The sequence below is a fragment of the Patella vulgata genome, chromosome 2 (genome assembly GCF_932274485.2).
Source record: "Patella vulgata chromosome 2, xgPatVulg1.2, whole genome shotgun sequence".
NCBI lineage: Eukaryota > Metazoa > Mollusca > Gastropoda > Patellidae > Patella > Patella vulgata.
The window spans coordinates 68198473-68222634 of record NC_065880.2 but is presented as its reverse complement, the minus strand read 5'-3'; the positions used below and the strand labels follow the sequence as shown (position 1 = coordinate 68222634).

The following is a 24162-nucleotide window of genomic DNA, read 5'->3' as shown; positions in this document are numbered from 1 at the left end:
TGATCCATGAAGAGAGAATTTTTTACAATAAAAATAATTATTGAACTGGCAATGCAATCCAAGGGATTTTCTGAAATGGCATGCTTAAATTAATTTCATGGGCGTCGACATTTTGTTTTAGAATTATTCACCCCCTTTAGACTTTGTTTATGATAATGTAAAAGACCGGATAATCTTGTCAATGACCTATTATTCTCAAATGTTGTCAAAACATCCAGACTATGGCAGAGATCTATTCTCGAAAAATGAAGTAGATGGATCTCTGTGTGCTGAATTTAATGTAGTACTCGCTCTATTTAAAGGGAATGGCTAAAGAGATTAGTGTGGCCTATTGATAATTTTCTCAAATTGCATCATAAACTATTTTATTTACGATAAAATATGTTATATGTTGTCTTTTTTATTGGACATTTTTGGCATTATTATAAAACATTCTTGGAATGTAGAGACTGCAAAAACTTCCGAGGAGAGACTCGAAAAGTCGACAGCACGACAGCAAGGCTAAATCTATTGGTTAAGGCCAGCTCACCTTTTGTCAATGCCGCCGAGATGTAAATAAGGCTAGGGCACATGATTGTTGTCGAGATTGTGGTTTAGGGTAAGCCATTGGGGCTAGTTCCAGGGTTGGGGTTTGGATTAAAGCTAGCCCAGTTTACACCTTGTGACTTTTGACGAAACTTGAAGTTGGCCTTATCAAGTAGATCTAACCTAACAGCAAGCCAAAATGACAGGTCGCTAATAGCGCAATGTGCTGATTTCCTATTTCTAATTTGCGAGTTGCATTTTCGCTTGGTAGGCGTGTTGGCGCCTTCTTGCTGACAAGACGCTACATAAGACACAACAAAACAAAGGGCGCTATTATCGCGGTGTGTTTATCTCTTAATTTCCTTTTTTCGAGTCGATTTTGGCTTGTATAGCGTTCTGTCACCTCACATTTTGTCGTAGCTTCTACTTTTCGACTTTCGCGTTCCGAATGGTCGAAAATTAGAAATTACGAATGGTAGTTATAGACTAGGCCCGATTCTGGAAAAAGGCTCTAATAAAAGATAATGAGGCATTTTTTAGTAGGATTTGGTATCTATTCTTTTTTACCTATTTCAAGGGTGCTGATTACGAAAAAATAGGATACCAAGCCGAAAAAAGTGTTTTTGACCCTCAAAATTGAAAAACAAAATGGCCGCCAAAATTGCATCAAATTGTGACGCGCGTGCACGGTATTTGTGTCTATAATTGTATTAATCCTTTTTAATTTTTGAAATATTTACTTTTCAAGATATTCAAAGAATGCTGATCATAAATAGATAGGATTTCAACCTAAAAAAAAAAATTTGGGAACCCCAAATTTGAAAAACAAAATGGCCGCCATAGTGATGTTATTTATGCATGGTACATCATCAATCTGAGACTGAATTCTTGTTGATAATCTTTTTAAATGTGATTTTTTCAGACATTTTATAGATGCCAACAACAGTGAAATTGTTTACCAAGCTAAAATAAAGTTTTTTGGACCATCACAAATAAAACAAATTGTTTAAAGAAATTATTTTCGTTATGAAAATACTGATTTGTTTTCATATTAACACATTGTAAATTGATACCATTACACTCTACAACTAAAATGATACTTTTGTTTTCCCCTCAAGGTAGAAAACTGCCTTTCATTGGAAATTATTCTATTTTATTTATATTTTAAAAAAATATTAATTTTTTTTTTTTCAAAATGATTGTGGTTCAAGATGAGTTTCAGAAGGGAAACTTTGTAGTGAAAAGATCTGAGCGAAAATTCAATCAAGTTGATCCAGATCAGGCGCAAGAGTGGCTGAACGGCACTGGCAAAAGAGGTGGTGGAATCGTCGGCATTACAAACTCAAGGTCAGCATTGAACAGATGGGCATTATCATACAATCTCAGATCTCACATTGCAGCAGACACCCATGATATGTTTCACGTTCATCCAAAGGATATTCTCAGGCACAACGAAGCAAAACCAGGACGGCAACATCGAGATAATGCAGACGAAGACACTCTTGTAACCATATTACAGCGTTTCCAAGTATTCACGCCTGATGTTCAACCAAATGTATTGCAAAACATTGCCACAAAAGACCTTGCAACCGAGAAGATACAGCAATCCTTACTTGATACAAAAGTTCTTGGTCGGCAACAGCTTGATGACTTTGTAAGCTGTCGTCTACTCAGCAGAACAGAATCACCTCCAAGACAAAGTATATACAGCCCATTGAAAAGGAACAATTGCTTGACATTTGGGAACCTGTACGATGTTGAACATAAGCATACCACTAAGAACAATGGAACAGTGATGAAGGCAGATAGAAATGTTCTTCAGCGTCTCATCGTGTCATCCGCAGCTGGACGTGTTGTGGATCTTCAAAACATCTTAAACCATGAACTTATGTCAGTGCCAGTAGCGCTTGCTGAAACCAACAGCTCTCTGAGGTCGGGGAATAAGTCAGTGTTAGGTGACTTCTGATGTGGATTGTCCTGAATGGATTGACTTGAGTGGAAGATTCTCATCTCTAGTCATTGATGGACAGGCACGAGTTCTCTCAATTGGAAAGCCAGCGAATGCAACATCGTTTGGTGATCTGGCAGATGCATTCACCAGCTCAATCTTCCGATCAGGCACAGCATACGATCGCATTGATATTGTGTTTGACAGATACAGAGATGAATCGATTAAATCTCAAACCAGACAGCGAAGGTCCCAAACAACAAGGCCAATACGACGTGTTGTGGAAGGTAGAGATGTGCCACTTCCTCACTCATGGACCAACTTCATAGCTCTTCCTGATAACAAAGCTGACCTTGCTCGTTTCTTATCAGAAGAGCTACTGGAAAATGCTCCACATGATAAAGAGGTAGTTGTAGCTGGTGGCTTTGCCGACGAGAAAGAAGTCAAGTCTTCCAAGTCCACTGTAAACCTGGATCAATTAAGGTCAACCCATGAGGAAGCTGACACACGACTTATCCTTCATGCCATCAACATCACCTCAGGCACGGTTGTAGTGGCTGCCAGAGATACAGATGTCCTCCTGCTTTTTTTGGCACACTTTTCATCTTTCAAATCTGACCACGTCTGGATGTTGACAGGAACTGCCCAGAAAAGAAAGTTCATTCCAATTGGTAAAGTTTACAAAACCCTACCAGCACATTCGGTTGCATCACTGTTGCCGTTTCATGCACTGACAGGCTGTGATTCTACATCCTACTTATGTGGCCACACTAAGAGATCAGCAGCCATCATCATCTCTTGAAGGATTTGGGCACTGAATACCTGACTCACGACAAGATCAATTCCAATGAAGAATTTCTGTGTAAGGTGTATGGTGTCCATAATGTTCAAAAGGTGAACACAGTGCGAAAGATTTTATTTGAGAAATCATGCAAACCTGAGTTGATGCCGCCCACAAGTGATTCCTTATGCTACCACATCAAACGGGTACATTACCAAACTATGATCTGGAACAAAGCCTGTGAAGCTATTCCACAACTTCCAGATGTCACAGAGATGGGTTGGACAAGAACAAACAAAGGTTTACAACCCATATTGATGTCTTTGGATCCCATTCCTGAAGCTTGCCTTGCACTTATTACATGTTCATGTCGTACTAACTGTCAAACAATGCGTTGCAAATACAGGAGATCAAAACTTCCTTGCACAGCTGCGTGTGGCTGCAGAACGCCTGGTGATGAAGAAAGTTGTTTCAATGACAATTCGAATGTGTAGTAGTTGAACTGATGCCTACTTTATGAATTCAAAATATAATTAAATGTAGGATTTATTGAAGCTAGATATGGTGATTATGCGTTACCAAATTGCAAAGCATGACTTCAGAAGTTTCACATGACTTTTATAAATGACTAGCAGGATACCCGGCTTCGCTCGGGGTCATAACTCCGAAACCGGAAGTGGTAGACTAACGCCACCTGGCCTATGTTACTCCCCGGTCCGAGCTACCCCTATACCCCAAATTTCAGACTCGGGGCAGACCTAGTGTAGCCGCTAACCCCGAACAGACCGGCTTCGCTCGGGGGTCATAACTCCGGAAGTGGTAGACTAACGCCACCTGGCCTATGTTACTCCCCGGTCTGAGCTACCCCTATACCCCAAATTTCAGACTCGGGCCAGACCTGGTGTAGCCGCCAACCCCGAACAGACAGACAGACAGATACCCGGCTTCGCTCAGGGGTCATAACTCTGAAACCGGAAGTGGTAGACTAACGCCATCTGGCCTATGTTACTCCCCGGTCCGAGCTACCCCTATACCCCAAATTTCAGATTCGGGGCAGACCTATTGTAGCTGCCAACCCCGAACAGACCGGCTTCGCTCGGGGGTCATAACTCCGAAACCGGAAGTGGTAGACTAACGCCACCTGACCTATGTTACTTCCCGGTCCGAGCTACCCCTATACCCCAAATTTCAGATTCGGGGCAGACCTAGTGTAGCCGCCAACCCCGAACAGACAGACAGACAGACAGACAAACGACAGTCACAAATATATATATAGATAGATAGATAGATATTTGTCTGTTTCACTTGATAATTTGTGTTGATTGTTTAACAAAATTTCCATGATCTTTTCTTTCTAAAGGATTAAAAGTATTCATGAAGATATGCACTTGTGTATTTGTATATCAATACTTTGTAGGGTACAATGACGTCAGTTAATCAGAAAGAACAGGTTTAACGACTGTGACAGTTTCACAGATGATGATACACTGTACACACCTACCACTAGTAGAGACGAATATGACGGCCATTTTGTTCTTTATATTTTGTGGTTCAAAAACATTATGATCACCTTGATGTCCAATATTTTTATGAACAGCAGTGTTTTAATGTCTTGAAAAAGTCACATTTAAAAAGAATATCAACAAGAATACAATCTCAGTTGGTGATGTACCGTGCACAAATAACATCATTTTAGGCGACTATGGCGGCCATTTTGTTTTTCAAATTTGGGGGTCCCAAAATTTTTTTTAGGTTGTAATCCTATTTATTCATGATCAGCATTCTTTGAATGTCTTGAAAAGTCAATATTTCAAAAATTAAAAAGGATTAATACAATTATAGACACAAATACTGTGCACGCCCGTCACAATTTGATGCAATTTTGGCGGCCATTTTGTTTTTCAATTTTGAGGCTCAAAAACACTTTTTATACGTCCACATTCATAATGTGAACGTATTATGCCGTCGCCCCTGTCTGTGTGTGTGTGTGTGTGTATGTATGTATGTGTGTGTGTGTGTGTGTGTGTGTGTGTGTGTGTGTCTGTGGTTCGCCTACAGGGCGCAATTCTTCATGGATTTTCTTCAAACTTGGTATACTTATTCCTTATACCCCAAGGAAGATCCCTATTGTTTTTGGTGCATGCCCGACCCCCCGGGGCAGAGCCACGCCCATTTCTAGTATTTGTTTGTTTGTCGTCTACAGGCCACATTTCTTAACTAATAATCTTGAAACTTTGCATACACATTCTTTGTACCCTAAGGAACATCCCTATCGTTTGGGGTGCATGCCCAACCCCCAGGGGCAGAGCCACGCCCATTTTCTTTTCGTGTGTCTTTGTGTCGCCTACAGGGCGCAATTCTTACTGGATTTTCTTCAAACTTGGTATACTTATTCCTTATACCCCAAGGAAGATCCCTATTGTTTTTGGTGCATGCCCGACCCCCAGGGGCAGAGCCACGCCCATTTCTAGTATTTGTTTGTTTGTCGTCTACAGGCCACATTTCTTAACTTATAATCTTGCATACACATTCTTTGTACCCTAAGGAACATCCCTATCGTTTGGGGTACATGCCCAACCCCCAGGGGCAGAGCCACGCCCATTTCCCATTTTCTTTTCGTGTGTCTTTGTGTCGCCTACAGGGCGCAATTCTTACTGGATTTTCTTCAAACTTGGTATACTTATTCCTTATACCCCAAGGAAGATCCCTATTGTTTTTGGTGCATGCCCGACCCCCAGGGGCAGAGCCACGCCCATTCCTTATATTTATTTATTTGTTTGTCATCTACAGACCGCATTTCTTAACGTATCAACTTTACATATTTATTCCTTATACCCTAAGGATGATCCCTATTGTTTTTAGTGCATGCTCGCCTCCCCGGGGCAGAGCCACGCCCATTTTTGTATTTGTTTGTTTGTCGTCTACAGGCCGCATTTCTTAACGTATCATCTTGAAACTTTGCATACTTATTCTTTGTACCCTCAGGAACATCCCTATCGTTTTGGGTGCATGCCCACCCCCCAGGGGCAAAGCCACGCCCATTTTCTTTTTCTATGTGTGTGTGTCGCCTACAGACCACAATTCTTAATCAATTGTCTTGAAATTTTTTCATATGAATTGCTTATACCCTAACGATGACCCCTATTGTTTTTTTACCCCCAGGGGCAGAGCCACGCCCATTTTCTTTTCTTTTTATGTCTGTGTGTCACCTACAGGCCACAATTCTTAATCAATCGTCTTGAAAATTTTTCATATGAATTGCTTATACCCTAAGTATGATCCCTATTGTTTTTGGTGCATGCCCGACCACCAGGGGTAGAGCCACGCCCATCCCTTATATTTATTTATTTGTTTGTCATCTACAGATCGCATTTCTTATCGTATCACCTTGAAACTTAGCATACATATTCCTTCTATCCTAAGGAACATCCCTATTAGTTGTGGTGAATACCCAACCCCCAGGGGCAGAGCTACGCCCATTTTCTTTTTTTATGTCTGTGTGTCACTTGCAGACCGCATTTCTTAATCGATCATCTTGAAATTTTTTTTAGACTTATTCCTTATAGCCTAAGGCTACGTTTTTACACTTATTCCTTAATCCTAAGGCTGGCCTCTATTATTATTTTTGGTGCATGCTCAACCCCTTGGGACAGAGTCACGCCTAATGTTTGTGTGTCTTGTGTTTTGCCTACAGGCCGCAATTCTTAACCGATCCTTTTGAAATGGGGATACCTATTCTAAACGTCATGCTTTTAGAATAAAGACATCGATTGTTTTAAAATAAAAATTGTGTTCTGTTAATGTGAACGAAACGTTAAACTGATAGCAGTCCTACAACCCAGTTTTATTTCACAGACCCTCAATGCAAACTGGACCATATCAAACAAAACAGGAATGTGGACGTATATTGCTGCGTTAGCGATGCTCTTGTTTCAGCTTGGTATCCTATTTTTTCGTAATCAGCACCCTTGAAATAGGTTAAATAGCCTGGATACTAAATCCTACTAAAAAATGCCTCTTGCTTTACTTTTATCCACAATCGGGCCTAGTCTATTATAGGCTTCCATAGTTTAACGTCCCACGGTAATTTAAAACATAGTCTAAATAGCGTCACATTATCAGGGCTGTATTTTAAGCAGCATTACATATAACTGCCACGAATGCATTGTCTACTAAATATTTGGTACTAACCTATTTGGGACCTGGGTATTTCGTGGGAAAAATAAAGGCCCCAAGTATAGGGTTTGGGTAACACATACCACACACCTTAAATCAGACAGATTAAAAAAGGGGTAGGCCTAATGGGTTGTGTTAGCATGGTGTTACACCAGTGTAGCCTACACAATGTAACTGGACTTGGGTTATTCTATTGTCAATAACATCGCTATATAATGGAACTACAACATTCAAGTTGCAAACGAAAAACATTCGTTCAATTTTCACGCAAAAACCAGTCTTTATATTTTTGCAAGTTAAATGGTAGGAATGCATGATATACAATTGGGTAGGCCTACTCAACTAAGCAATTTGTAAACAATATGTCAATAAGAAATACAACTCAAAATGAAAGGAAAACGATTAATCAATTTGGAAATCTAAAAAGTACAATTTTGTAATTAGTCCGTTCCGCTCGGCGGTTACATATTTGAGACGATGTTATTTAGGATACTACTGAAATTTGGAAACCTTATATAAAAGTGCAATTTTGTAAGTTAATAAAAAACAAAAAAAAACAAACAAAAAACCAAAACGATAAGCCGGTATCAGGTGTCTTAATCCAAAACATGGTGGTAATAAGGGAGCTATGGACATGGTTATTTTCATATTTATTTCCCCAAAGATTCGGTTCATGATGCGCATACTGTTTGTATAAGCGACAAGTGTGCTTCAAAATCGACTACTTAACGTGACCAAACTCATTGTGGATGGTTTAATCGACCCAGTTACATATGTACACGTCCAACACAGTGTCTCCATAGAGAAAATAGTGAAGCCTATATCCTATTTTAGTAAACAACTAACTTAAACATTATTTTTTACTTACAGCCTATCGTATCATTTGCTGTTGATAATACAACATTACTGAATGTTTTTTACGTGTATATGAGGTGTTTATGCACATTTACACACGATAAATACTCACCTGTTTTGGCCACACCCTTCTCAGGTAAAAATCCAATAAAGTGTTCAACAAATCTCCACGGTCTACTGCAACTATTGGCAACAAAGACTGATAGTAGATCTGGTAAACATGATGAATTCACTTTGATCGATCGGAACGTTATTTGCTTTTAATTATAGAAGCCTTGTTGTATGTCTTATACATCTACATATGGCAGTGTGTATGCCTTATAAAAGTTATCACTACTTAATCACTCATAGATCTAATTTAAGTACTACTACTTCTTTCATAATTCAATGTCAACAAAAATTCTCGCGTGCACAACTCAGTCGACCACTCACCACTGAAATGACATGAGAGCTATTGAATCACGTGACACAAATATCAACGTCCTACTCCTATTCATAACATAATGTATATATTTCTTAATATGACTATAACATTTATATCCTGAAGCTTATAACAGAAAATGTTCCACAACAATGCATTAAGGCCTGTGTAAATCGTCAACAGAGCAGTGACGCGTGAAGCTATTTAGAGAGAATATGCTGTATATATAGCCCAATTGATGATAACAAAAATCCTTACTAAGCTGTTCCCAAACAATGTGAATATGTATAAAACCGAGAAAACAAAGTTCATTGTTTTGTGAGATTTTATTTATTTTCATTTTATTAGTTTATGTAAAATGACCTCCAGTGCATATTAACCATTGTTACGGGGCTGGTTGAAATTTCCCTCATTGATCATTGATGCCCGTCTTCGTTCTCCCGCTCTGTGCAAAAAAGTACAATGTTCAATACAGCAAGTATTTCAGGACTATTGTGTGCTATGTGAAACGGGGCCCTGATTAATAAATATACGAACAGATGACGCCCTGGTCACTGTTTCGTTATTAAAAATAAATTGTTGATTAACAGTTATAATTTGAATTTTATATTGACCACGAGGAAGGAAATGAGTATTGAGATCAACATAATGTCATCGCCTCCCACTGCAATATTTTCTACCTTGATGTTATCAGTTGCTACCATACAAGACAGAAATCTACCTTGATGTTTAATCAATACCCGCAGAGAAATCTACTCTTTATACGACTATTCAACTGACAGGGCCCGGGCGTACGACTACGATGGGGAGAGAAGGGGTGGATGTTAATTGTATTGGTATAGCGCTTTTCTTGAAGGCGATGAGTTGCAGCGAACGACCGTAGGGTTCTGGGGAGTGGGTTTTATATTTTGGACAATTTTGCACCATTTAAGAGCGTCCACAAACTAGTGTGAACGGACATGGGCAACGGCATAATGTGTCCACATGAAAATGTGGGCGTATAAAAATCATAACGATAAATTAATTAAATACCTGTTCTCTAATAAAAAAAATCCAATGATCAGGTGCGGATTTAGGGGGCCGGCTTACGGCGCCCAAGGCTCAGTTACTGAAATTTGTTCGCGCCTTTAACGGCGCTCGATAATATTATTATCATCATTCTTCCACTCCTGATCTGTGGTCTTATGCTCTCTCATCGTCATATTCACGGTTAAAGTGAATCGCCCACTAGTGGGCCGTGGGGCGACAGACTCGGGCCTCGAGATTATGTCTGATTTTTTATCCTCTCAATGAACTCAAATGCCAGGAAATTTAGGTCCAGTCCCCAAAAAATTAAACTATCTCATCCCTGTCATATTCACCTTTATAATGAACAAGTTAGCTATAGCACCACTAGTGCGTAGGGCAGTGATTCTCAACAAGTGTGCTGCGGCACATAAGTGTGCCGCGAGATCTTCCTGGGTGTGCCGCGAAATTTGGAACGGAACACGAAGAAAATTGGAAAAAACACGTGATTCCAATTGAATATTTATTGGTGTCTACTGATAAGTTCATAACTTCATTTAGTTTTAGTCATTCTATGTGTCTATGACCAGTCGCTATCTATGGTTCTATGCCGTCTGACTTATCATGTTTTGCAAAATTTAGATATTTTTCATATAAATTTAGCCAGGTGTGCCGCTATTTTTTCATGTATTCCAAGGTGTGCCGTTGTCAAAAAAAGGTTGAGAACCACTGGCGTAGGGCGACAGGCTGTACAAATTTTCTTTTAACTCTCACAAAGCAGGCGGAATTGACAGGCAGATCTCAAGATTCTGTCCCACTGACTCCCATTTCTGATGCTCTCGTTCACAATAATTTGCTCCCAGCAATGACCTCAAAAGCCAGGATATTGACTCAAATTTTCGAAATTTTCTCACAGGGAGAACCCTCCCTTCTAGATTGCAGTGTTATGGCCACTTCTCTAAGGTTGACAAAAATAAATAACAATCATAATACACTCAAAGCCATTAAAAACGCAATGTCAAATTCAAAGTTTATTTACTGCAACAACTTTTAACAAATGTCATAACAATTGACAAAATCGAGATAAAAAGCATCTGTGGATAATTTCAGGAAAGAATTCACTACAAATGCACAAAACCGAAACGTCAGAGAACCATGAAACACAGCAGGGGTCAGCTGAAGTCAATATTGGCTATGTCCACCCTGAGCTCTTACACATGCCTGAAGTCGTCTTGGCATGGACTGGCACAGGTGTCTCACTACACGCTGTGGGATTGTTTGCTAATCATTTTGGGGAGCCTGTGCCAACTCTGCAACAGTTCGTGGTGGCACGGCTTGAGTTCGAACCCGTCGTCCAAGTTCATCCCAAAGGTGTTCGATCGGGTTCATGTTGGGAGACATATCGGTCCAATCCATAACACGGACATGATGATTGTTCAGAAAGTCTCTTGTCAACCTGGCAGTGTGGGGTCGGACGTTGTCATGCTGGAAAACCATCTGTTGGTGGACGCAATGTTGAGTCAACAATGAAAGCAACGCCGGACGAAAGATGGGGTCAACATACTGTTGAGCCTTGAGATTGCCTTGGAGCACCACCAATTGGGACCGGAAGTTGACGTTGATAGCGGCCCAGACCATGACGCCACCTCCTCGAAACGATCACTTTCCAGCAAGCAGTTACGAACAAAACGTTCATTTCGACGTCCAATAGCTGACTGGAACCTGTTGCGCAGATGCTGTAGTCGGATGTGACGATCTTGAGCAGCGGTTGTTACAGGTGGCGCTCCAGGTCGGGGTCGATCGGCAACTCTTCTAGTGGCATGGAAGCGTTGTCTGAGGCGAGCAATGGTCGGTGGCTGAACATTAAAGTGTCTGGCGATGGCTACCTGTGAAGCCCCCTGATCCAGCGTGCCAATAGCATTGTTCCTGTTTTCTTGTGTAAGGCGTGGCATTTTTCCGAAGTTATGAATGTTGAAATTTTGATCTGTATTTAAAGGGCCAGAGTGCAGGGAATGCACGTGCAAAACGTGTGACATGGGACTGCACGAACAAAGTTCATTACCGAGAACTGATATTGGGTTGAAACCCAGAACTCCACAAAAAGAGACCCGTCACAATTTTCACCTTTGTGCCATAAGATAGGAAAGCCCAAGAAAACGTTTACCAGAAATAGTTCACGAATTAGGCATTGCGTTTTTAATGGCTTTGAGTGTATGAAACTTTAAATATAGATTTATATCTCAAATATCTAAGTTACTTTCGATATTCCGGCATATCTTTCTCGATTATGGCCCCTGATTGTACGAAAAATCACATTTTTAGCTTGTGGTCTTTCTAGAGGTGACAATTTTTTATCCGATTTTAAAAACCCTTCAAATATATCACCGTTACACCCTAATGACGTTTGAGTTCAAATATCGTGAAAATCAGACCAAAACTGTCCGACAAAATGGCCGATGCCGGTACGCAAATAGTGGAAAAGTATATAATGCCAAGGGTGTGGACCCTCTAGAGGTCACAATTTTAAAAATATATGTTTATATCCCAAAAATCTCGATTCCTTACGATATTCGCGCATATTGGACCGTAACTTCATTGTTTAGCTTGTGGACTCTGTGATTTTGTTGAAATTTAAAATATATTTTTATATGCCTAAGATCTTGGTTCCTTTTGATATTGTCGGATGCCGGACCATAACATCCTGGATTATGGCCCCAGATTGCACGAAAAATCACTTTTTGAACTTGTTTTCTGTCCATCTCTTGCAAAATTTGGGCGTATCTTGCATGGTAACCGCTTTTTGATGAAACTTGAAATGTATGTTTATAACAGATCTCGGTTCCTTTCGATTTTATCGCATATCGGACTGCAACTTTCTGGATTTATTGTCCCTGATTGTACGAAAAATCGCGTTTATGGCTTGTGGAACATCTAGGGGGTCACAATTTTTATTTGATTTTAAAAACCGTTAAACCATAATGACGGTGGAGTTCCAATTTCGTGAAAATCAGACAAAAACAGTCCGACAAAATGGCCATTCCCCTGAACGCAAATAGTGTAAAAGTATGCAAAGTTGTGAATCCTCTGGAGGTCACAATTTGTATCCGACTTTGATGAAACTCAAAACATATGTCTATACCCCAAAGATCTTGGTTCCTTTAGACATTGGCGCATATCGGCCCATAACTTCCTGGATTATGTCCTCTGATTGTACGAAAAGTCACGTTTTCAGCGTGTGGACCCCAATGATTACAATTTTTATTTGGTTTAAAAACCGTTCAAATATTGTACGAAAAATCGCTTTTTTAGCTTGTTCTCTGCCCATCTCTTGTAAAATGTGGGCGTATCTTGCATTACAACGGCTTGTATTAAATATTATTACTTTTGATTTATTTTAATGTTAAATATTATTACCGGCATTTTCGATTTATTTTATTGTTAAATATCATTACTTTAGATTTTTCAAGGTTGAAGTTTACTTGCCAGTCACAGCATATTGTGTGGTGCAACTCCTTCTGACTGTTTTCATATTCTTACAGACCGTTTATATTTGTTTAAAGGCGTGTGATGAGTGGAACATGTGCCCTAACTGCATGCAACGGTATGCCTCGATTCTATTGAATACTGAAACGTTTCTCAGTTGACTTAGAACATTTAGTTTTAGACTACCCGTTTTTAATGCATTTCACCGATGTGATTACTTGTATAGTTAATTTTTACTTCAATATGCTTACATTAATATTTCTTGTAACATATAGCAGATCATGACTCATGCTGGCATTACACAATGGTTTCTCTGGGTTATATTCCTGATTGTTTTCAAATTTGAGTGAGTGGAAGCTTACGGCTAGCTTAATTTGAATTATTCGTTTGTTTGTGATTTCTGCGTATTGTGTCTTGTCCGTATATTTGTGTAAATTATGTGTGGTGCAGTCCCCCTGCACTTACTATTAAAGGACAATATTGGTGTCATTCATTAGCACATATTATTATGTGATAGAACTGGTTAAACACGTTCCAAATATTATTTTAACACAGAGATCATTGCTACGATAGATGCTTTATGAACGGAAGTGACGAACGCAAAAGGAAAACACAAGTTATCCTTCTATATAACTGACTGAATTGACGAGTGATAACAGATACACGGGCGAATTTCTGCTCACTAATAATTCCTTCGAAGACCAAAAGTTGTTATGTGAGACGGGGGATACCTGATAGAAATCGTTCCACTATAACTGATGTCTTCCGTCTTGCACCAGCCACAGTAGCAAAGTCTTGTAATATCACTGTAAAAGATGACTGCCTTCAACACATGACATCATATCACGTGGAGTCAATTATTGGTGCAATGGCGCGTGCAATATTTACATAAGACGTTACTGATTCGATCAGAATGGCGACTTTTACTCATTTTAATACCCATTTACACCAAATACTTCAAACGTCTTTGTTTATTTTACTAATACATAAAAAAAATGTTTTAGAATTTAATTTGTCGGAGGAAAAAAGTTAATAATATTTGTTGTTCATACACTTATTACCAGGTCTATCAAAATCAAGCCTAATAATTTGAAGGGTTGCTGTTATGTGCAGTGAAATCAGTCAACCAATAGCGCCGAGCTCCACAATTATGAGCCAGAGGAGGGAGATTTATTGCAGAATCCATCGCTTGTCACCTAATGGGCCTGTCACTCTATAACGTTTTAGACAACTTATTCCGACGTATGAAATAATTATCCAACATGCTGGCATACGCTGAAGCTGAATTTAAAAATCAAGAGGACATTCTTTTTGAACGCATATATAACGTACTTCTAACGCTCTGAACGAATATATAACCTATGTTTAACGTATGAGTAACTTATTTATAACATATCCCCAACGTAAACATAACTTATAAAAGCATATTACAGCGTGTGCCCAGCGAATTCTTAGCGTTCTTGACTTATGCGGAACTCATGCACAATTAGTGCAACTTATGACTAACTTATGCATAGCGTGTTGCAGCGTACTTCGACGACAACGTGGCGTCAGATATAAAAACGGGGGCTCTCTAGAACCACAAGTCATTATAGAAGTGGACGTCGATCGATGTAATAATATTGCTAGAATTTTTGTTCTTGAAATTAATGGTGGAGGTATATTTCATTAATTAATATCTTTGGCAAGTTGGTAGATTCCCACATATGTAGAATTATACTAAATCAACTTAGTCTGTAATTGACATATTGTTATATAAAAAAGGGCTATTTAGCCAAAACAGGTGTCAATAATTTACCACCAGATAACTTGTGAGTGGAATTATTCTAATTGCATCACTTGGCTTAAAGTAACCAATCATATCGTTAATTGCACAGGTTCAGGGCCATGAACAGGCTTCATGTGGATGGTATACGTCAGTGCTATATAAGATATCTATAGTAAACTTTTAAGTTAGACTTCCATTAGATTCCAGAGGTTCCATCTGAGTTCTTAGACAGCCGCGAGGCTGGCTAGAGTTGACAAATGGTTTTAGCTAGTATTGTTATCTATTATGCTTGTATCCATATTTATTCGGCTATGCTATATAAAATGTAGAAGCGAATTGGTAAGACAAACTTCTTAAGAAACTGTAAGAAGTAAATACACAACGTGAAGCAGAAGTAAAGACAGCTAGAGACAAATTCTAGACGATCACAAGGCTACAGAAATATGTAGTAAGAAAAGATGCTACATCGATTAACAAGCCTCCAAATAAATCAAGGAAAGTTGCAGGGAGGGGACGACCTAAGCAATCTTCATCCTTACTCCACGCTCACCCTCGTCCCCATCTTCATCTGACGATGATAGCCAATATCGCCCTCGTGCAAGATCCAATGCATCCTCAGTAGTATCTGTGGCGGCATCTGAGGCCTTGACGTCCTCTCAAGCACTTAACGACAAGCAGGCCTCGACCGCCTCTCAAGCCCCAAGAAGACTCAATATACCTTAGATGCTGAGGAGAAGTCCATGTTTGATTTCGTGCAGGAGAACCCCATGCTCTGGGACATAAAAGTTATTTCTCCTATTGGCTCGCAACTTGTATAGTGCCAAGTCAATCAGGTCATTTTGATGTCGTATAACGGCTATTTGGTACTCTTGTCGCAGCCTCTCAGGGTCCGCCATGACCATGATTGTAGACTTCTGCACATGTTCATCTCTACACACGTTTCAAACACGTTCAGTAAGTTCTAAGGACGTCAGAAGTACGTTGCCTATAGGTTAGAAATAAGTTACGCGTACTGTGCTCAATAATTGCCCTGCTGGTAGCCGATGTATGTCAACTTATGAGTAACTTACATGTAACGTGCCTGAACGCGCGCATAACTTACCTGTCGCGTACTTCTAACGCACGCCTTACGTGTAAGCAATACGTCGGCATACGCAGAAAAGCTTATGCATGTACAAAATTCTGGACCGCGTTTGGCTACAACAACTTATACCATCGTATTTCAGCGAGCTCGTAACTTGTAAAAACGTACCCATAACGTATACCATCGTGTTTGCTAAATTTCTCATACGTTGGCAATGTGTATACGTCAATGTGTGACAGCCCCATAATATATTGTGACATGTCTCTAATGACACATGGTCGTATGTGTGCCATGAATTGACCAAGATTTCTTAACTGCTTCTGTCGTCTACAGCTGTGGTCTTGTAATAATATGCGGTTGTTAATAATAGTCTAGCAGAATAATGATCTGATGTTTTACCCTGGTGTTGTAAAGAAGACCAAATACATATCCTTGTGAGACACCATAACTTCATGATCATTCACCTTCCTATCTTTTCTGACGTTTATGACCACTAGCAGAGTTCTACCACGGAGGAGAGATTTGAACCATTCTAAAACACACCTACTAAATGTATGTTTGATTAATCTATAAGTCACTGCTGTGGTCAAATTTATAAAACATTAAACTCTGGTTCTAAAATAAATATTTACTACTTTATATTTAACAGTACATGTTTAAGACATTTATTGATTTAGAAGACCCGTATATTAAGACATACAGAATATAAATGTTTTAAAAACGACAGTATTAAAATTACACACAGGGTCTTAAAAATTATGCATCTGCATATATATATGAATATAAAAATATAGTATAACAGATGTGTAAATTATGGACGGATTTCAACTTTATGACTAGACCAATTATCTTCTAATATTCAATTATTTTCCATAATTTGAAAGTTGACACAAAGATGCAAAGTCTATCTTAAATATAAACCATCATTCTGTGAATAAATATTATATTGATAGAAAAGGTTACATTTTAGTAAATAGAATAAAAAAGTATTGAGAATTCTAATAGATAGGACCTAAATGCCTACAGTATAAAACTTTTATTTGCATTGAATAATAGTAATTACTACATATGTCTGTTCTAAACATTAGTATTTTCAAATGATCAAGACACAACTTTTGCCACTTATTCTATGATTATGCTTATATTAAACAATCTATTTCAATTTCGTATGATTATATTAAAGCGATAGTTGCATTTTTCAAAATCATATGTTTTAAAATAAAGCCTTAAATGTCATGGAATCAATAAACAGTCCAACCATGTTAAACAATAATCCTATTAATCCTACAATTCACTATTTTCAGTTGACATATTGGCAAATATGTCCTTTTCAAATTGAGACATCAACATTGGGGTTTGCCGATTCCATCTAGCGGTGTTATTATTAGATCAATATGCGTGTGCAGGTTGTCTCAGTCAACAAGACATCATTATCCATGTATGTCTGACCACATACCTTGACAATCGAGACAACCCTGGTGGATTTCCCCATGACCATTATGTAGACTTTGTATTCCAGTAAAAAGAAATTATACAATTTCAAAGTACCACAGGCAAATAGAGAATACTTCAAACTTTTGTGTGAATGTTTTTTTCAAGTGCTAGAATGATGTCCATGATTGTATAACAGTGATTTGACAACCTATAAGCAACAGAGGTAGAAATAATTATGTTTTCACTTTCGTAGAACATTTTAAATTATCACATAAAACAATACATTTCAATTTTTTTATGATTATATAAAATAAAATATTTCAATTTTTAAACATAATGGCAAGAATTGTTTTTTAAAGGAGATTTAAACGAATTAAAACATGGTTGCTATTTAATCATTTAATTTAAAAATAGTGAAGTAAGGCTAAATCTCAAATAACAAGTACAATCTATGCCACATCTTGTCAAAACTTCAGAATAAAATAATTTGAATGAAACAGTCAGCTCTCTATCTAAATCTTACATAATGTACCTTTAATAAATGTTATGAAAGATTATATATAAGGATCACAAATATTTAGCAAATAAAAATTGGTTTATCCAGCCTTGGGTAAAGATGATTTACACAGAGAATAACTTTTACAACATTCATTATTTATCATAGAACAAGTGTTGGATGCTAACACAACATACATTTTAGGGGTGGGGTTTGACAAGGATAATTTGTGTTTATACAAACTGTTGAATAGTCTAAAATATACATACAATATTAATAGGGCCTATCTGTATGATGTAGAACAACACCCGTTTTAAAATGTTTAATGGTTTGCTTGTTAACAAGAATTGTAAACACACGGATGGACAGATGAATTATTTGCAATATTTTCAAGTCTATGTGCATACTAGATTTTAAATTTTGATTATAAATGCTTCCAACAAAAAATCAAGCCTATATACATTTGATTAACACTATCACAATTTAGCACTAATTACAAATAATAAAATTCACATCTTGAGGTAAAAAGATCATATATATCACAAAACTGCGTACATAAAATAAAATATTTCTAAGCTGTGGTGGCATCTTGTATTTCTAAATCCATTGTTTTAGGGTGTGATTTGGGTTTTCTAATTACATCTTCCATTAAGTGCATCATTTGGTTAAGTTTAGCCGTATTACGACCCATCTGATCTGTCAAATCATCTAAACAATGACGTAAATAAGTCACTTCATCTGATACCCGTGATCTGAAATACAAAATATAACCTTTTACTCTCTTGCTCACTACCCTTTAATTATATATTTTCTTAGTAGATGGTCTAAAACCCGGTTAGGTAGGCCTATTCCATGCACAGAGTCCCAAAATACTTTCCCCTATCATTTTGACTTAAATCAGACTATTTGACGCAACACAATAATAGAATATTCCCAGAAAAATTGGAAACTCACTGTCTGCTGTACGAGACACTTTCCGAGAAAATTTAGGACATTTTTCAAAGATGGCGACAAAACGGAATTTATCGACTCACACCAAAACGGAATTTATCTACTCGCACATACGAACAAAAGCTTGAAATGTGCCTTTGCATCAATTATTAACTGGCTCTTTCAGTTTATTTCTAATCGAGCTAAGATTGAATTTCGGTCTTCGGCTAACTCGGATCTTCGCTTAACTCTGATAAAATTGGTCAGTCCACTTAGATTCCACTTATGCGAAGTTTACTGTAATAGATGTAATAATAATATATTACAGTACTAACAATAATGTATGCTACAAAATAATCTAATATGGTTCCAATATGTTCAAAACAGTTTATTTATTGAAAATTAATGTGTATCTTGGTGGATTTAAAAAAGATAAGCTGCCAGGCAACGAAACATATGCCCACAGCAGCTAAATCGTCCGAGCAGTCAACAAGGGGCTTTTACAAAACACTGAAATCAATTTCATACAAGGGGTTCAACAAAGTCCAAAAAAATCCATAACACTATAAGTATTTAAAGGAAATTGCTGAAATTCAATAGGCGTCTTTTCTTTACTGTTCTAAATAATGCATATAAATTTCATACAGAGTGGATGATAACTTATGTCAACAAGGTTCAACAAGGGCCATAAGACTAGAAATTATAAACGAAAAGTGCTGAAATTCAATAGGATTCTTTGTTTTACTAATTTAAATAATGCATGTAAATTTAATACAGATCAAACGATAACTTGAGTTGTTAGAACATTCACAAGGTTCTACAAAGTGAAAGAAGCACCATAACTCTAGATGTAATTAACAGAAATTATTGAAATTGAATAGGCTTCTTCGTCTCACTGTTAACATATATATATATATATATATATATATATATTTTAAAATGATCAGATAATAAACGTAGTTTGTAGAGTGCTAACAAGCAATTGTGGACCACGAACGGAGGTGATGGCAATATACAACATTTCCATGTGGGAGTATAAAAGGATGGGGGGGGGAGAATCTTAATTATGCTACCTTGTTATAGTGAACATAAATTGAACTACCTCAACCTGTTTTGTTTTTTTTAAATTATACTATTATAGTTAGGGTAGCAAGATATCAGAGGGCTGAAAAGTTATATCCTCAGTTTTAGAAGCAGGTTGGAAAATAAAATTTCACATGAAGTTTCATAAAGATATTTTGAATACTACAACCTAAGTCAAGTGTGTTTCCAGAAACACACAAAATAAGTCAACTGAGAATTTTCAATTAGCAAAAGCCACAACTAATGGGTTGATGTGTGTATAAAGTTTGATAATGTTATCTTGAACACTTTAGGATACATGCTCTGGAATAAACTAAGTCAAATTTGTTTTCATGAAAACACAAATAATTATCAAATTTGAGTAACAAAGGGACAACTCATATATAATAGGTTTATATGTGTACAAAGTTTCAAAAAGATATTTAGAACAGATTACAAAATATGTTTGGGAAGCAAAATGGAACAGAAGTACACATAAAGCCCATTTCAATATCCCCCCCCCCCTCCCAACTTTGTTTGGTGTGGGATAATATAGTGATTAATTTAGTTATTATATTTATTACCTTGCATGTTGAGTTATAAGTTTATCACTATCATCTATTGGCATGAGTTTATCACTATCATCTGTAACATCAGTAGAAGAATCATGGACTGATACACTATCTTTAATTTGAGCAAGTTCATCAATCACCATTTCTAATCTACAATAATGAGAAAAGACCCACATAAGTTTATGTATCACATTTATCACAAAAAAAATAATAACAATTTGAAAAGAGTATTTTAGGTGATACTTTGACTATGAATATGAAGAACAATTTTTGATCTTTTTAAGTCAAGGAGACCACTTAATTTCCATAATATTATATAAATCATAAGAGTATGGCCTATGAACAGGACCATAAAACATTTCTTAGTTCAATTTGAGTTTTACACATTTATATGCAATTATATTTAATTCAAATACAACAAAGACAGTGCTCAGCTAAATCTAAAATCATTGTAAACAAATCCCACAGAGCAAAATTTTAAAAATCTATAAAATTGATGTCTGTTCTAAGCTTTATAATTAAAGATAGGTTGCTACTGGCAGCAAGCATACACCCACAGAAGCTAAGTCATTCAAGTACTATATAATCACATTTTTCTGAACAAAATCGGACAAGAACTGTAAGACATAGGCGATGACAGTATGCATGCACGTTACATGTAAGCACATAAAAATGAAATAAAGATGTAAATTTTCATTAAATAAAGTTTTTGTTATTATTATTGTTATAATCAGACTGACTACTTTGTATAATCAGACTGACTACTTTGTTGGGATATAATTAAGACTGTATATAGCAATACGATAGTCCACAATACACTGTATCTATACATATTTGCCGAATCAATATATTTCTACTTTTGTTTCATATTCGATGGGCATTTGACGGTTGTCATAATTATTAGCTAGATTGTTTATAAATATACTGACACCAAGGAAAACGAATCACTTTTTTTTCCCAAATATTTTATTACTAGGTGGTTTTGTATGTATAATATTATGCAATACTATGAACTATTGTTTCACACAATGCTCCCAAACGCAAAAAATATCGGCACGTGTGCACAAAAAAAAAATTGCACGAGATGCACATGAAAACCCCAATATTCACGTGCAGCATTGTGTGTGAGCCCTTTAAAAGCATGTTTTCAACTTAATGTGCAGTACATGAACTGTGAAACTTCAATCTGTCGTAATTTGTTGTTGGACGTGTGAAGGAATCGAGCTAGAGATGCCGAGACTTACTGAAAATCAACGGAATGAAGCCATGGGAATGTCCAGGGCTGGCATGTCTACACGTGCTATTGCCAGACACTTCAATTGTCATCAGTCCACTATTGTAAGGTTGGTGGAACATGTTCGAGTTACTGGATCAACACGTGACCGTCAACGTCCTGGTCCACAACGCGTTACAACCCAGGCTCAAGACCGCTACATCTGGGTCACTCATCCGCGTGACAGATTCCGCCCAGCGACTTGAACAGGTGCAGCAGTCGTCGGAAGACAAGGACCAGTAAGTGCCAACACCGTAAGACGTCAACTAAGAGAAGTAGGACTCCGTGCACGACGACCTTATGTTGGAGCTATCCTCAGAGATCATCACTGTCAGCGGCGTTTGATATGGGCTCAAGGACACCAGACATGGAGAAGAGTAGACTGGCAAAGTGTGCTCTTCAGTGATGAGAGTCGTTTTCATCTTTATCACGCTGATGGCCGTCAACGTGTGTGGAGACGTCTTGGGGAACAAATCGATGGGGTGGGGGAAGTGTAATGGTATGGGGAGGCTTCACATTTCATCATCAGACCGCCCTACACATTTGCAGGGGTCGCGTTAATGCTGTAGCCTACCGTGATGATGTCTTGCAACCAATTGTTGTTCCGATGTTTCGAGCGCACCCACAACTTCAGCACTTCCAACAGGATAATGCACGTCCGCATACCGCCCGTTTATGTATGGACTACCTGGCTGCTAACAACATCAATGTCTTGGACTGGCCAGCCATGTCTCCGGACATGGCACCGATAGAACATGTTTGGGATGAGATTGGACGCCGTCTGTATCTGAGACCACAGATGCACACCATTGCTGCTTTAGAAGCTGCTCTTGTCCAAGAATGGAACAATTTGCCCCAGGCCTCCAGGCTTTTTTCAAACATTGGTAAATTCCATGCAACGTCGCTGCACAGCGTGCGTAAGAGCCCGTGGAGGACACACGCGCGCTACTAACGTCTGTGTCATACTTTTGGTTTTAACCCCTTTGACTTTGTACCGTTGATTACAGATTAAACATCCATAAGTGTAGAAATGTGTTGTTATTGATGTGTTCCCATTTGAATATTGTTCACAATAAGAAGCAAAATAAATAAGATATGTTTACAGGATCATTTTGTTATACGAAAAACTAAGTGATGCGTTTTCCATGGCACTCAGTATACTTTCTAAAACACAGGAGTGTTATTTCTTTTTATATTTGGACCAGTCAATCTTAATTACTTTTGACTTATGAAATAATAATTAAACAAATATTGTCTAAATGTAAGACAATCTATGCTACTAAATTGTGGTGTATGGTTTTACAAAGTGACCCAAGAAAAACAGAACAAAAGTAAACAAGCCGACAGTGAGGCTGATGTCCCCCGTCAAAATCCCAAAATAAATAGAGGACACATATTAATTAATAGCACATTTATTTTTTCAAAATTATCAAGCAATCAAACTGCTTATCAACTATTCACTATTAAGTTTCATCACTCTCTATCAGATAGAATCAAAGTTATCTTATCCCAAAGCATTGACCAATGAAATTGCTTAGATTTAGGTCGAAATGTTTATCACAGAGCATAAGACATTCACCTAATGAACATCTGCATCGAGTTTAAACATTCTACCTCAATTAAAAGGTTGACCAATCAAACTGCTTGTTGCTCCTTATAGTCTGGAGGCTCAGCGCGGGGGGGTGTCCACCAAATGGGCACAAAACCAGACCCAGCTTTTCTAGAGTAAAATTTTGCGTAGAATATGATGCCGAGTGGTAATCAGTCCGTCGTTGGGGTCGAGATATTTGGGGTCAAAGGTCAAATGGGTTCATTTGCACTGAAAGTGAATGCGCAGTCTTTTTTGTATTATGAATATAAGCTGAAAATGATCGAAAGTAATCACACTTTCAATAAAAATGTAAACTTGCTAAATTTACCTTTGTTCTTTGTGACCACAGAGGTCAAAAGGTCACATTTTCCGTTTTAGCACTAGGAAGATTTAAAATAATAAATGTGAGCGTAAAATATAAAAACTAAAGCGAAACTTGTTCTAATTAATAATAGGGTCATTTAAAATCTATCTTTAGGTGGTCTTAGCACTGAACTTTTACTTTGGAACGTCAAAAATGATCTTGCATAACAGAACCAAAACGCTTCAGAACCTGTTTCAAAAATACGTAAAAACTGTTAAATCAAAATCTCCCCGAATTAATTTTACAACGAATGCTATACACAATGATACTAGTTGTCTGAAAAAAACAATTGAATAGTTTCATGGCTGGACTCCAGCCTGCAGGCCGCGTCACAAAGCCTGCCAAAATTTTCCCCGCTAACATTCACCAATACGGCATAAACATCCTGGGAACT

At 37.7% G+C, this 24162-nt stretch overlaps 2 protein-coding genes across 3 annotated transcripts in view; both read right to left on the bottom strand.

Moving 5' to 3' along the window:
- The window catches only part of LOC126812192 (lysosomal alpha-mannosidase), a 51555-nt gene extending 42818 nt beyond the window's left edge, over positions 1–8737 (bottom strand). The window contains exon 1 of the mRNA XM_050538438.2: positions 8398–8737. The gene's annotated coding sequence lies outside the window, so the exon portion shown is untranslated. The remainder of the gene's footprint in view (positions 1–8397) is intronic.
- A 7941-nt stretch (positions 8738–16678) lies between these two features.
- Positions 16679–24162, bottom strand: part of LOC126812191 (transient receptor potential cation channel subfamily M member 2) — a 47928-nt gene continuing 40444 nt past the window's right edge. For both annotated transcript variants that reach the window (XM_050538437.2, XM_050538435.2), the window contains exons 26-27: positions 20553–20690; positions 16679–18728 (exon numbers count right to left, since the gene is read on the bottom strand). In XM_050538437.2, coding sequence (XP_050394394.2) covers positions 18548–18728; positions 20553–20690 — 319 coding nt within the window. In that variant the 3' untranslated portion in view covers positions 16679–18547. The remainder of the gene's footprint in view (positions 18729–20552; positions 20691–24162) is intronic.